Source organism: Scyliorhinus torazame, chromosome 3, assembly GCF_047496885.1.
Source record: "Scyliorhinus torazame isolate Kashiwa2021f chromosome 3, sScyTor2.1, whole genome shotgun sequence".
Classification (NCBI taxonomy): domain Eukaryota; kingdom Metazoa; phylum Chordata; class Chondrichthyes; order Carcharhiniformes; family Scyliorhinidae; genus Scyliorhinus; species Scyliorhinus torazame.
This window is the reverse complement of record NC_092709.1, coordinates 234,514,539-234,530,870: the sequence shown is the minus strand read 5'-3', so window position 1 is coordinate 234,530,870 and position 16,332 is coordinate 234,514,539. Positions and strand designations below refer to the sequence as shown.

The 16,332-nt window shown below is 40.5% G+C and overlaps 1 protein-coding gene across 3 annotated transcripts in view; it reads left to right on the top strand.

The window, feature by feature from the left end:
• Positions 1 to 16,332, top strand: part of map3k1 (mitogen-activated protein kinase kinase kinase 1, E3 ubiquitin protein ligase) — a 130,943-nt gene that overhangs the window by 45,519 nt on the left and 69,092 nt on the right. For all 3 annotated transcript variants that reach the window (XM_072497005.1, XM_072497004.1, XM_072497006.1), the window contains exons 2-3: positions 11,154 to 11,304; positions 13,625 to 13,846. In XM_072497005.1, coding sequence (XP_072353106.1) covers positions 11,154 to 11,304; positions 13,625 to 13,846 — 373 coding nt within the window. The remainder of the gene's footprint in view (positions 1 to 11,153; positions 11,305 to 13,624; positions 13,847 to 16,332) is intronic.

The following is a 16,332-nucleotide window of genomic DNA, read 5'->3' as shown; positions in this document are numbered from 1 at the left end:
TGTTGAAAGTCCAGCCCGTTCCTGAAGTATTGAACATTCTGCCCAGTTACTGTCCATATAGACTTTCTGAATCCATATGAAATTTCCAAAATAATAGGCATGTTTGTCTTAGTGAATTTATACAGATGGGCTCTAAGTCATGTCAACCATATTTATGAAATCTTGCTGTTTAAGCGTGTAATCAATTTGAGGCTGATGGATAAGCTTTATTATCATTGCAAGCGATTACTTGAAGTTTGAAATCTAGCAAATCAAATGGTACATAACTGTCAATGTGCTGAGTGCTTTAAAGAATTAACAGGTGTTTCATCTTGTAACAGAATAGTCTTTTAGACTTTCTTTGTGAATGTTGGATGCGTGGTATTAAGTGGTGTTTTATGTGGTCAGTCTCTGTCTTGCCACACTCTGCCTCTTTCTTTGCTTATTTTAGTCACAGCAATGGTTTGGAGTGATCTCAGATTGCTTAGCATGCTACTGTATAGATGACTGACTCGGTATTGTATGGGAGATAAGCCTAAAGTTATAATCAATTGATTGCAGAAATATTTTGCTAATCTACCCCTTGGACAGCATTTCTAAATGTTTGTAGGAAGCTTTTTTTCTAGTGATTAGATAATGCCAAGCTTTCAATTTGTTCACCTTTTTGAAACACTAAAGCCCAGTTCATAATTCACTTTCTCACTGCTTTCCCTGCAGTGCATTATTAGTGGTCCTGTGTAAATCTGCAGAAAATTTTGTGGAGTGCAAGTGATGTTGTACTGTTTAAAAATGCTTTGAGTTTTGCATGTATTTTATTGTACAAAAATAGACTTTATTTGCTTTTGGGGTTTATTTGATTACAATATATTCAGAACGAGTAGGCTTTATTGTGGGGAAGTAAATATTGATTAATGAAGTAAATTGTGATATGTACTGACAGTTCACATTGTAAGACCTAACATGTATTGTTGCACCTTGACTAGAATAAAAAGAGCTTTGTTCCTTGGCAGATTGGAATGGAGTTTAATATTGAGTGATGCAGGTTACTGTTGCTTCTCCAGCATTCTCTTATCCTAGGCTGCACCATGTAAGCCATAGTATTTATTTTCTGACAGCTTAAATAACTGCAAATAATAATCCTCATTAACCTCTAGTGAACTGGATGAAAGACACTTTGTAATCTAATTTAAGCATGCTTAAATGACATGTTAATTCTCTGTCTATTTTCTATAATGTGGTGTGTGTTTGTTGCAGGCAGTAGCAAAAGAGCAGTGGTGATATCCAGTGAAATCCTACAAGTTCTATGGCAGGCTTGACCTGCCAAAATCTGTTCTCGAGCCAGCATCTCTTGTATTGTGGCACTGATTGCGGTTAATTAGCTACATTAGATGGGCCGCATCGTCCACATTGCTGACACAAGACTCCCTAAGTTCTCTTCTGAGGTTCATCACACCAGAGAGAAGAGGAAACATTTCTGGGACAACCCCAAAGCCTCTCAAAAGAAATGTAACTTCCCCACCAATCTCTGGGAAGCTCTTCCTTGAGACCACCCAAACCAGAGGAGCATCCGTGAAGGTGCCAACCATTTTGAGCATCTTCGACAGGTTCAGGTGGAGATTAAAAGAAAACTGCATTCAAAAATCTGAGCATCCCACCCACCTGCCTCATCAATCATACCTGCCCTGCTGTGGACTTTTATATCACCTGAGGACCCACAACCCCAGAGTGGAAGAAGTCAACCTGACCTGAGGGACTACCATAAGATATAGGAGCAAAAGTAGGCTATTTGGCCCATTGAGTCTGCTCTGCCATTTAATGAGATCATGACTGATTTAATGTAATCCTCAAATCCACTTTCCAGTCATATCCCCATAACCCTTGACTGACTAGTCTCAACCTTGAACATACTCATAACCCAGCCTCAACAGCCATTGGAGATTTTAAAATTCCACACATCCACTACCCTCTGAGAGAAGAAATTCCTCCTCTTATCTGTCTTCTGTCCTCTCGGCCTAGACTCTCCCATTAAATGTTGGCCAAGTCAGCGATGCCAAGATCCCATGAATGATTTTTTTTTTTTTAAATGTGCACCGATATGGCATAAAGGAAACAACCTCAAGACCTGAGAATCCTATATCTCAATAAGGTTGCCTCTCATTCTTGTGAGCTCCAAATGAGTACAGACCCTATCTACTCAACCTCTCCCCATGAGAAAACCCATCCATACATGTTGAACCTTCTCTAGACTGTCTCCAATTACCAATTTTTCATTTGATAAGGGGACCAAAACTGCTCACTACCTAAGTAGGAGAGTTGTTGGTATTTAGTAAATGTGTCTTTGCCTTTAAAAGTCATCGTAGGAAAGGTTAATCTTCAACACAATTTTCTGATCCAGTAAACTTGACATAATAATAATCTTTATTGTCACAAGTAGGCTTACATTAACACTGCAATGAAGTTACTGTGAAAATCCCCTAGTCGCCACATTCTGGCACATGTTCGGGTACACTGAGGGAGAATTTAGAATGTCCAAATTACCTAACAGCATGTCTTTCGGGACTTGTGGGAGGAAACCGGAGCACCCGGAGGAAACCCACGCAGACACTGGGAGTACGTGCAGACTCCACACCAGACAGTGACCCAAGCCCGGAATCGACCTGGGACCCTGCCGCTGTGAAACAGCAGTGCTAACCACTGTGCTACCGTGCCACATGAAAAAAGCTGATTACATGAAGGGCAATATTGTGTGGCCTGAAGAGTCTAAGCAGGAATAAGGTGCTGTCTGAATATCTAAAACTACACTGAACCTACTTTTTTTTTTTAATTAGCTGGGAAAATGTTTATGGTTGTACAACTACACATTAAAAATAGTTAAATTCTGATTTCAGATTTTTAATACAAAAAATTACTTTATCCAATTATCTGAAATAAGTGTAAACAATATACAGTAAGAACTCTGGCCTTTTAAATTTGAATTAGAATCTCTACAGTGAAGGAGGCCATTTGGCCCATTAAGTTTGCACCAAACCTCTGAAAGAGCATCATAACCCCACCTAACCTGCACATCTTTGGACTGTGGGAGGAAACCCACGCAGACACAGGGAGAACATGCAAACTCCACACAGTCACCCAAAGCCAAAATTGAACCTGGGTCCCTTGTGCTGTTAGGCAGCAGTGCTAACCACTGCCACCATGCCACCCTAGTGAATTCAAAGTATCTGCATTGATGCAAACATAGTTAAATAAGTTTTGATTTCACTGTTGCCATGTTTGACTCAGTTGGATGTGGCTTGTTCATTCATTAGTCTAAATTTAGGTTGTGGTAGGAAAGAAGAGAGATTCCTATCATGGAAAACAAAATAATTGTTAAAATGTTTATTATAGTGACTATACTTTGCAGCAAGGGGCCATCCCAATATTAGCAAATGCAATTGACCAAGCACTTTAATGATGTGCAAACAATAACTGATCACGATCGCTTGAGAACCTGATCATGGCCAAAATTGGCATAACCTTTAAATCTGGCAATGTAATACAAGGGATTGATAAATCAGCCAAGCTCTTTTAAATGGAAGCAAAATACTGTGGATACTGGCAGACAATGATAGAAACACAGGTCAGGTGGAGAGAAACAAAATTGGTTCCAGCAGGAGTGTTGTATTTTGCTCAGAAGATGTAATTTTAGCATTGAGCGAAAGGAGCGGTAGTATAGACTAAATGGTACAATCTGAAGAGGGTGGAGGGATAGAGTTGTATGTACAGAAATCTTTGAAGGTGATGGGCATGGTAAGACGAGTTGAAACATTTTTACAATGCTTGATTTTAGCGGGATAGAATACATAAAGAAGTTATGCCAAACCTTTAGAAAGTACTGGCTAAGCCAGTTGGTGTATTTTTTTTTAAAATTTAGAGTACCCAATTATTTATTTAAAATTGAGGGGTAATTTAGTGTAGCCAATCCACCTAACCTGCTCATCTTTGGGTTGTGTGGGGGTGAAACCCATGCAGACACGGGGAGTGGGCTGGGATCGAACCCAGGTCGTCAGCACTGTACGCAGCAGTGCTAACCACTGTGCTACTCTTAGTTGGAGTATTATGTTGAATTCTGGATGCTTTAGTCTGGGAAGGATGAGAAGGCTTTGAGGGTACTGAAGAGATTTGAGGATGGTACCAGGGATATTCAGTGAGTGATTTAAACTGGCATTCTTGGAGCAGAGGTGGTGAAGATATTTGATTGAGGTGTTCGATGTCACAAACAGTTTACCAAGAGGAAATAAATGATAAATTGTTTCTGGTAGCAGCAGGGCCAATAACTATAAGACACTGGATTAAGGTGAGGTCGCGAAAGTGATTGAAAAAATGTTTTGTATAGAGAATTGTGATCAGGAATGCACTTTTGAAAAGTTGCAGTAACGTTCAAAGAGGAATTGGATGAATACTTGTGAAATCCAGGACTATGTTACTAGAACAAAGAAATGGAACAAATTGGATAGCTCTACCAAAGCTGGCACGTGAGCAATTGACTGAAGGTAAAGCCACCAGTGGTGGAGCAATCAAAATTTGGATTGTTTTCAAGGCTAGAATTGAAATATTTGATATTTGAGCAGTGTAAGACTGGAGGAAATCAGAGGTGGGTAGGGGTAGGCCATGGAGGGATTTGAAAGCTAGGATGCACAGGCAGCAATGTGCACCGCCTGCAAGATGCATTGCGACAATTCACCAAGACTCCTTCAACAGCACCTTCCAAACCCTTGACCTAGAAACTGGAGGGCAGCAGATGCCACCACTTGGAAGTTACCCTCCAAGCTATGCACCGTCCTGACTTGGAGATATATCACCGTTCCTTCACTGTGGCTGGGTCCAAATCCTCGAACCCCTTTCCTGACAACACCTTGGGTGTTCGTACAACACCCATGGACAGTGGTTCAAGCAGGCAGCTCACTACTTATTACCTTCTCGAGGACCATTAGAGATGGGCAATCAATGTTGTCCAAGCCAACGATGCGAAGATCCCATGAATAAAATGTGCACCAATATGGCATAAGGGATGAACCACAAAGATGCAAGTTCAGAGCAGCAGCCTGAGGAATATGCCTGCATGATTAGCCTAAAAGTATAATACCGTTGGTATTAAATGCTAGGCTCTCTTCATAGACTTGAAATACATTTTTATTATAATGGCTGTTTATTTTTTCATTTATTTGCAGTGAGTAAAGAAAACAATTTGTGTTTCCAAGAAACAATTCAAAAACATATTTACGTTACCAGGGGGAAATCTACAATTTAATTCCAAATTATTTCACTGTAGATTTGCTTGAACCTCTTTACCACCCACTTTCCACCTTTCTGCCTCCTGCTTTGCAACTGTGTAACCTCTGATTTATTGTAATCGTATCTTGGAAGATTTTCTGAAGATTTTTTTTTAAAAACTGAGCAACTCACTATTCCCTGGTTTGAAGTTTTGTGGATGCAGTGGTTTCTATTTTGTGGATGCAGTGGTTTCATTGAACTTCAATAGCCAAACAGTTATTATGTAGTGTTAAAAACCATGTATACACTTGTGTATGAATGCAAAATGTTATTTTGATACTGGTTAAAAATGTATTGGTACAGAGAGCTTTTGTCATGCAAGGGGATTATAGCTGGGTTCTTAGTTTTTTAAAAAAACTAAATTTTCATTCCAGTTAACCAGTGAAGCCTAAAATTTCTAGAGAGATTGGTCGCTGCCGGTAGAACATTCTTTGACCTGGTGGAGTAAACATCGTGGCAAGGGAAGATATGGTTAGGTCGGTGCAAAATTGGACAGGCAAAAGAAAAAAAAAGGAAAGAGGAAGATTATTTAAAAGATGAATACTTGCCCTGAAGCTCCTTAATCTAATGAATGCTCTATATTCACCCCTACAGCTTGTCACTGGTCATTTGTCAGTGTAAGCCTGAAGCTTTTTTTTTCAAATTCTTTGACTACAAAAGGTGGTGTTTTTTAAGGTTTCAGGTGTGCAAATAACAAATGTACCCTTGAGTACTTGCACATCTAACATTTCAGCTTTTCTGACTTGATGGATAAGGCACTACCTATTTGAACTGCAATATGAGGTGCTTGCTTTTTTTCCAAATTGCCAAATGCAGAATGTAACTAGGGTTGATTTTAAATTGACTCCAGGACAGTTTTCTGGTCTGAGATATATTGGCTCTTGAATGTGTTTAAACAAGTACTTGTAAATCCCAGCAGAACAGATGTGTTTCAGTTTACAAACCACAGTGAAAATTGTTCAAAGGTTTTTCTTCATTTGGAATGTTATGTTTTGGCCACCCCACTGTTAAAAGATTTTGAGGCCATGAAAATGACTCTGGATTCACTAGGATGAAAACTGCATGGAATATACAACACAGGCACAAATGTTCAGTCCAGCTGGCATATGCCATTACTTCCTGCTCCCAATCCCATTCATCACATCCCATCCTGTTACAGAATGAGTAACACCCTTTAGTTCATAAGGTTTTCTTTTCATAGAATTTACAGTGCAGAAAGAGGCCATTCAGCCCATTGAGTCTGCACCGGCTCTTGGAAAGAGCACCCTACCCAAGGTCCACACCTCCACCCTATCCCCATAACCCAGTAACCCCACCCAACACTAAGGGCAATTTTGGACACTCAGGGCAATTTATCATGGCCAATCCACTTAACCTGCACATCTTTGGACTGTGGGAGGAAACCGGAGCACCCGGAGGAAACCCACACACACACAGGGAGGATGTGCAGACTCCGCACAGGCAGTGACCCAAGCCGGAATCGAACCTGGGACCCTGGAGCTGTGAAGCAATTGTGCTATCCACAATGCTACCATGCTGCCCCAAGGCAGGCAGTTAAACAAAGCAGCAAAAGAGGCCAAGAGAGCTGGTGTGGAGACGAGCTGGATTTTGTTGACCAATTGTTCCACATGATGTCTGTAAGGAGCAGCATGTAAATGAGGATCAGGGCATAGGCAACAAACATAGTAGGCCATTCAGCCCATCGAGCCTGCTCCGCTATTCAACTAGATCATGGCTGATCAGCTATCTCAACACAACGTATTGGCTATTGACCCCAAGGAGGCATAGGTAAGGTTATGATAGGGCAGAAAACTGGAGGGATTCAAATAGGGAGTTGAAAGAAAAACAGGGCACAGATTTGGAAGGCAACATCACTGTCCATGTGGAGTTTGCACATTCTCCCCGTATCTGCGTGTGTCTCACCCCCATAACCCAAAGACATGCAGACTAGGTGGATTGGCCACACTAGATTGCCCCTTAATTGGAAAGACAATAATTGGGTACTCTAAATGTTAAAAAAAAAGGGGAGGGGGGGGTGGAGAGAGCAGCCTTTGGCCTTCTGTGACTGATGTGACTTTCATTCCTTTGGAAATCCGTTCTCTTACTTCGCCTTTTTAAATGTTCTGATCTTAAAAATAGATGAGTGTGCATTCTATTTAGATGGGTAACATACATTAAGATCTTTGGGTACTGTCCAGGTCTTGCTATATTAGATATCGAGGAATTTGTTTGAAACTGTCTTTGGGTGAGCCAAAATTGTGTTGAGACAGTGCAGTGAATTTTATCCTGCATCTCATCAATGCAAGATGACTTGGGGAGTGGTGAATGTAAAACATTTACAAGATGCATCAGGATTGTCATCTTCCCAGTTAATGGGTACAAAAAATGATATTGACTAGGTATCCCCAGCATACTTGTACCAATTTAGTTTCCTGCCCCTCCTCCACGACACCCATTTCAGATCTTCCTTATACCTTATTAGCAAGAAGACTAATGTCAACTATACACAGCATTGCTTAAACGTTCCAGAGTTAATGTTAATTTGAATAGCTGTTCCGAGTGCAAAAGTGACATGGAACGAGCATGATCACAAGGCAAAGACAGAAAATAATTCTGAGTGCCCAGTACCACAGACTGGTCTGGAGTGGGGGTGATAAACTGAATCAGCAATGTTCTAATAACTGCTCAACATAATTCCTACGACGCTGTATATTGGTAGCTAAACTTCACGCTGCTGATCTTTAATTCCTCAATCACACCACACCTCAGTCCCAGCCCCATTTATGGTGTCCTTCTATCCACCTGTCTGCGACAGTTGAGCACCTATTCTGTCCCAATTCAACTACCTACCCAGCTTCCCTGGCTGTATGCCTTGCCCCCAAAAAAAACAGTACTCAAATGCCTGGAAGTCGGTGAGATACAAATGGCTGGTGATAGTTGTAGAAACTTGAATAAGTTGTGAAATGATGGCAAAGAGAAAAATGTTTCCTGACCTAAACCAATAACAGAATTCGCTGGTTTGCATTCAAACCGCTTGCCATTTGCTCATTGAATCCACTACTGTCTGCACCTTCTGGCAATTGTTTTTTCAAAGACCGAGGTGCAGTTATTGTATTCCTGTACATCCGCCCCATCCTCTTGTTTCCTCCACTTGTCCCTCAATCCCTTCCTCCTCTGATCAGTTCCACCTCTTCCTATTCTTCACCATCTTTCTCTCCCTTCACCAGCTTTCTCCTTCTTGTTTTTGTCTTCTGCTCCAGAGCTCCCCTGCTCCCCAAACAGAGTTGTGTGTTACAGTTAAACTAGCACACCAACTAACCTATAATTGAATCCCCCAATGTTTTTGTATTCTCTGCAATTGCACTTGCTCTGCCTCACTCATCCATTCAGTAGTGAGTAATAATGCAGCAATAATCCTAATAATACACCTTTTGCCATTGAATTAAACTGCCCCAGCTCCATTAGTCTTTAAAATGGACTCCTCCCACCTGTGGCAGTAAAAGAGAACCATAACAGGAAGCCAACTGAGGAAATATGAACATGATGAATTGAGAACAGGAATAGGCCACTTGGACAAACAAGCATGTTCCGCTATTCAATTTGATCATGGCTGATGTGATTGCAACCTCAACTACAAGTTCCTGCCTACCCCCAATAACCTTTGACCCCCTTGCTTATCAAGAATTTATCTATCTCTCCCTTAAAAAAAAAATGGTAAGAAGTCTTACAACACCAGGTTAAAGTCTAACAGTTTTGTTTCAAACACTAGCTTTCGGAGCACTGCTCCTTCCTCAGGTAAATCTGGAGCAGTGCTCCAAAAGCTATTGTTTGAAACAAACCTGTTGGACTTTAACCTGGTGTTATAAGACTTCTTATTGTGCAACTAACCTATAATTGAATCCCCCAATTTTTTTGTATTCTCTGCAATTGCACTTGCCCTGCCTCACTCATTCATTCCAACTGGTACCCAGTCCAACGCCGGCATCTCCACATCTTAAAAAAAAAAAAATGTTCAAAGTCTCTGTAGCTTTTTGAAGAAGGGTTTTGACGACAAGACCCGTGGAGGAAAATAAGAACCTCATCTGTCTTAAATGAGCGACCCAGACGCAAGATTAGTCTCTGCCCAAAGGTAGCTCCTGCAAGTCGCAGCAAAATTGCTATGGGTAGGATGAGGAGGTAGGCCCTGAGTCTACCTCACCGGAAAAGGGATTTAAGTCTGCGCTTTTGTCATAAGCAAGATTATTAATACGTGATATACTTGATCTAGTTTAAGGACTTTATAAATAGCACTCAGCACTTCACTGTTTGGCAAGAAACGGAACAGAATCTTGGCATGGATAAAGTTTGTAGGCATGGATAAAGTTTGTAAACTTTAGCGAAAGGTGGGAGCTATCCTTTTTATTTCAGCAATGTTGCAATAAAGGTTTGGGTGGTTTACTTTTCATGTTTCAGGCATAAGGTTATAAGAAATGAACCTATATAGTATAATTTGAGGATAAAATACACCCCTTGATTTTACCCTGAGCATAAAATTCTGCTGAAGTAGATATACACATTCCCATGTAGATTTGCTTCTCTGTCCCTGAATTTGGGATTAAGTTAGTGATCCTGCTGGCCTGTATCTGATGCATAGCTGTGTTGTTTTTCTGTTCCTGAAAGATTCCATGCTTCATTTAGCATGTTGTAATTATAAATTGTTTAAATGCACTGCCCTAGGCTAGTTATATTGTAAGCTACAAGAATGCAAGAATTAGGAGCAGTAGTCCATTTTAGCCCTGAAGCTTGCTCTGACATTTGATAAGATCATAGCTGATCTGATTGTGACTGGAAATCTACTTTCCTATCTTGCCTCCATAACTCTTCCCATGTTGATCAAAAATTGAACTCTGCCTGGTTTTGACTATATGTTAGTTTATTGGTGTTGCATTTATTGGAATATATTTTCTGGGGGCTTCCAACTTTTAAAACATTTTCATGGGATGTAGGTGTTGCTAAACAGGCCAGCATTTGTAGCACATCCTTGGTTACCTTGAACTATGTTGCTTGCTAGACCATTTGAGGGCAGTTGAGCTTTAACCACGTTGTTGTTGTTGTTCTGGCCTACATGTGATGCCAGGTAAGGACGTTCGTGAGTGAGATGGATTTTTACAACAATCGATAATAGTTGTCATGGTCACCATTTCTATTTAATATAAATTTAAATTCTACCAACTGCATGATGGGATTTGAACTCTGATCCAGACAGCATTAGTCTGGACTTCTGGATTACTAGTCCAGTGACCTTGCCACTATGCTACTATCTCTCCCCTCCCAAGTAAGTGTCAAACAAGTTTACAGCAGGACAACACTGGATTGTTGTCAAACATCTGAACATTCTGTAATTGGTCTGTGGTCTATTGATCTCTCCTTATGAGGCAACAGCAGGCTAGGAGGGCACATGCAGGCAATTATAATTTTATAGTTTGAAGAATTTGTTGAACAATTCAATGGTCTTTCTCCCTGTACATGTTCAACTGGTTTATTTTGCTTTTAAAATGGTTATGGAATGAATTTGTATGACTGCTGTTGAATTTTTTGCATTCAGGCACTTGTTTGTTCAAGTATTCCAGTGATCATGTCTTCTGGCAACCACAAACTTGAGAGTCTGTTTGCATTTGAAACGTGTTTAGATCATAGAATGGTACAGGCTATCCTGCCACACCTTGGGATTTGCTATGATTTGTTAGGCTCATGGTACAATAGAAACTGCAACTATATGAAGGAAGACAGAACTAATAAAACAGCATGACTGTAATATTTTAAAATGGTGAATAGATTTTTTTTTTTTGTCATCTTTTCATATTTTTGTTGTTGTTTTTCTTCAGTCGTGATGTTGAAAATAAGGAGACACTCAGGGGGTTACCAAAAATGGATGATCGTCCAGAGGAGCGCATGATCAGGGAAAAGCTCAAGGTGACATGCATGCCAGCCTGGAAACATGAATGGCTAGAAAGAAGAAACCGACGAGGACCTGTGGTAAGTACAATTAGGAATAACCTAAAAGTAACACATTTTGGAGCACCAGTTCAAGCAGAATTCATTTCTCAAGTCCATACCTTTTTATTCTATGACCAATATATGCCTTTTTTTTATATCTGATTTTTATATACTGTGAGATGCACTTTCACAGACATTATAAACGCAAAAAAGATTTGTTAATGAGAATTGTTCAGCTAAATGTCAGGAGCAAGCTGCAGCCATGAGTTACCTTAGAGAGCGCCATCCCCTGTGATGATTACCCACTCTGCGTCGCAGTTGGTCCGCCAGACCAGATAATAATCTTTATTGTCACAAGTCGGCTTACATTAACACTGCAATGAAGTTCCTGTGAAAATCCCCTAGTCGCCACATTCCGGTGCCTGTTCGGGTACATGGAGGGAGAATTCAGAATGTCCAAATTACCTGACAGCACGTCTTTGTGGGAGGAAACCGGAGCACCCGGAGGAAACCCACGCAGCCACAGGGAGAACATGCAGACTCCACACAGACAGTGACCCAAGCCAGGAATCTAACCTGGGACCTTGGAGCTGTGAAGCAACAGTGCTAAACACTGTACTACCGTGCCGCCCACATGGCCCTTAATCTGCTGTGTTGCCCTTAAAGGGCCAATCACCACATCTACCTACAATGTACGACAGTATCACTGAACTAGTCTGCTTTATCAGAAATAAATGATGGTCCTGGAGTTTGCCAGTACTATAGTAGTGTTGCTGTTGATCTGGGATAACTTCAGTAGGGAAATGGGGTTTGGCAAGACCGGGTTGAATATAAAGTCTGGCTCAAACATTGTTTATGAGAAAATCCCATGCCTGGCGGCGCTGGCTTCTGATTTTAGACGAATCTTTGTAAACATTGGAATTTGGTGTTTTGTGGGTGGTTCCTGGATACATAATAAGATCTTCCATCGGTGTTCTTATTTGCTCAGTTCTTCATGCTGCATATACGTTTTGAGATTTACACTAGGTGCTGTTCATAAGTTTCAAAACTGGAGCAGATCAATCAATGTACAATAGCATTAATGCATCCTGGGGAATTGAGCACCCGCTATGCTCGGGCTGTACATTCCAAATTCAACTCATGATAGCTCCCGTTAAAATGATCAAACAAAGCCTGGGCTTTAAGGAAAGGCTGCACCTTTCATGTAAACATTGAATTGAAGGCATTGTAAGGCAGGAAAGGTCATTAGTTCATGCATTATTGTCATTGATTGTTTTGGTATTATTTTGGTCATAATTTCCCCCTTCACTGAAATTAAATTTAACAGTAAAGGCAGTACTTTCAGAATAAGTTGAGCAATTTGTGGAAAGTAATTGACTGACCTTATAGGAGGGGTAAACCCCTCCACAGTGCCACCTACTGATGTAGCAGGTTCTGCAGGTATCAGCGTCATTGAACAGTAAATTCAGTGTGCATATTTCAATAGGCATTGATATGTGTATCTGATGTTCCTTGAATATATAAATTATGCTAGAAGATTCAGATTTGTAGATTGAAAGCTCATGCCTGGTGAGTACTTTCTTTGTCGATGCAGAACAAAAACATTAATTTATTTCTGTTGAATGTATTTAAACAAAAGATTTTGATTTGATGGGAACTTCTAGTATTTTCACCTTTTCTGGTGTACCATTATCAAGTAGTACTATGTAAAACGGCAACTTCATTAATGTGATCAGATTGTAAAGTGCTGATGATAAATACATTTGGGAGCATAAGTTAAAAGTTATTTGGTGGGCAGCACGGTGGTGCAGTGGTTAGCATTGCTGCCTCACGACGCTGAGGCCCCAGGTACGATCCCGGCTCTGGGTCACTGTCCGTGTGGAGTTTGCACATTCTCCCTGTGTTTGCATGGGTTTCGCCCCCACAACTCAAAGATGTGCAGGGTAGGTGGATTGGCCACGCTAAATTGCCCCTTAATTGGAAAAAATGAATTGGGTACTCTAATTTGGTGAAATGGATGGTCAGAATGTTAGATTAACTTTGAATAGTAAGTTGTGCTTTTTGCTTGTGTATGGAGTGTCTCTGGTTAAACCAGAATTAATTGCCCTTGAGAAGGGCACTGTGGCACAGTCATTAGCACTGCTGCCTCACATCGCCTGACGTGTGACCTGGAAGGACTTGAGGTCATGCTCCCATGTGCCTACTAATCTTAGTTTTTCTAGGTGGTAGAGGTTGTGAGATTAAATATATTTTTGATTGAAATTGCAAGTGATATTTAATTAGATTCAAATTATTTTGAAACCTAATTGCAATAATCTAAAAAATATATGAATAATACCTTTTTCTATCTGCCTTGCAGGTTGTGAAACCAATGCCAGTGAAAGCGGATGGGGCTGAATTAGGAAAGCAAGTATCTGACTCTCAGACTGATGTAAATGTCTCACCACAAATGCAACGAGGACGGCGTAGTCCTTCCCCTGGCAGCTCATCTTCGTCTGCCACGTCGTCTTCCTCTTCCTCGAAAACTACTGCAAAGTCTGAATCTCCTGGCGTAAGAAGGAAAAGAGTATCACCAGTTCCTGTAAGTGCAAGAAGTAAGAATTTCTATCCTCTCCAACTACTTGGGAAGAATCTAAATTCATATAGTAGATGTCAAAATGCTAGAGCCTGCACATTCGCCCCATGTTTGTATGGGTTTCGTCCCCCACAACCCAAAGATGTGCAGGGTAGGTGGATTGGCCATGCTAAAATTGTCCCTTAATTGGAAAAAATGAATTGGGTACTCTAAATTTATAAAACAAAATGCTAGAGCCAATTGCCACAAACTGAAAAAGTTTCCAAAAAAATGACTCATCGGGATTAGTCTTTTCGCTTGTCATTTTATACATTTGTATCAGACTGTGTCCACCTAGGGAAGTACCCTGGCCAGATTCCACCATCCCTCTGTACACCAAGGACTCAACTTCCCAATTTAATGTTTTGAGTTTGTCTTTTGCTTGCTGAATAGACCTTCTTTTGAATGTTGCTCAATTAATTCATCAATGATGTTTGAAGTTAACCTGAGGAACTTGTTAAAATGATCAACTTTGGGATAAAGGAGAGTTTGCCATGGTCTGTGAAGATTTGGGTAAAATGATCAAATACATAAAGATTAAACTTTAATTGGAAGATAGAATATTGCTAGATTTCAACTCTTCAGCCGTAATGGACTTATGAATGGAATTTTCCAGAACTTTCAGTTCATTTTCTGGTTTTGTGCTTAATATGCTGGTGTTATTATTATAGTGCCAACACTGCCACCATTTGAAACTGAAATTACAGCTATAACTGCACAAGTTATATAGAAAATGCAGCCCAGAAGATGGTCACTTGGCCCAACTGATTTTTGTTGCTGTTTAGGCTTTGCGAGAGCCATTGACTGCCCGACTTCATCTAACTCTTATCAACATATTTGCCTATTCCTTTCTCCCTCATACTAAATGCATCAATGCTAATTGCCTCAATTACTCCATCTGGTACCAACCACAAGCGCCAGTCTCTAACCAATAAGTTTCTCCCGAATTCCCTCTTGGATTTATTATTATTATATGTATTATAAGTATGACCCTAGTTTTGGATTTGCTCTATTAGTTCTATTAGTTCAGCCCTTTTCTACAAAACAGTCCCAACCTATTCAGTTTTTCCTAATAATTTCTCTGTTCTTTTACAAAATGCAAATGCAAGCCATGTTTCTGCAACTTGTCCACCTAATTTAACCCATCCAAGTCCAAATATTATTCTGGTGAATCTTATTTATTTACAGCACTAAGGAGCCCATTCGGCTCATCATTTCTGAGTTGGCTCCCAAAAGCGCTACCTAGCTAGTCCCATTCCCCAGCTCTATCTCCATTGCCCTCTAAATTAATAACTTTCAAATATATATCTAGCTCCCTTTTGAAACCTCCTATGGAATCCACCTCCATCCTCCGAGGCAGCACATTCCAAACCCTAAATTTGAGTAAAGAGGTTTCTCCTCATCTCACTCCTAGCTCTCTTGCTGACCATCTTGAAATTGTGACCCCCCCCGAGTCACTGACTTACCAATCAGTGGAAACAGAATATCCTTCTTTACCCTGTCAAAATTGTTCATAATTTTGAATACCTCAATAAAGTCGCCAAGATTAAGTCCAATTTCTCCAATCTCTAATCTGTATCCATTACAAGGCAGTATAACCTTGCTATGTTTTGATGCCCAAAACTGAATACAATGCTCTAGACAACTGAAGAAGCTCTTCCTCCAGTTTGTAATCAAATTTCTTTAGATAAAGCTCAGCATTTATTAGCATTTTAGTTATTGGAGTTCCCTCCACAACATTGTCATGGAGCACTATTGCTAAAATGACCTGTTACAGAAGAGAACCTGTCACCACCTGAAGGCAACCAAGCATGGGCAACAAATGTGCCATGCCAACTTTACCCACATCCTGAGAACAAATGAAAGAGCAGCAAACAAATCTTGATTAAACACCCAACTGAAAATTGACATTTATGTTCTGGCTGCCCCGAAGTGTGCTACTACTTGGGGCTTTGGCAAATGACTAATATTTTCTTATTATTTCTGAACTGACAACAGCTGGAAATCAAAGAACCCAGTTATATTCATGTAAACGCTGAAGAATGTACAAGTTGGGATAGAATATTAAATCTCTTCCTGGAGTGAAGAGAGTTCATTCAAGTGGAGTAAGAAAATTAAGTTTTAGTTTCTGAAAAATTGCCCAAATGAAGCATCTGAGAAATTACCCAATTGAAGGAATGTTGAGAAGTGATAGCTATTAGTGGAATCCATGCAAATCCCTGGCGAGGTATCACCAACATTACACCGCAAAATCCTGCAAATCCACTGAAAGGATAGGCATTCTAACGTGAGCGTCCTCTCCCAGGCTAATATCCCTAGAATTGAGGCAATGGTCACACTCGACCAGCTGCGATGGACAGGCCACGTTGTCTTCATGCCCCCGACACAAGACTCCCGAAAAAAGTGCTCCACCCCGAGCTCCGCAATGGCAAGCTATCACTAGGAGGACAGAG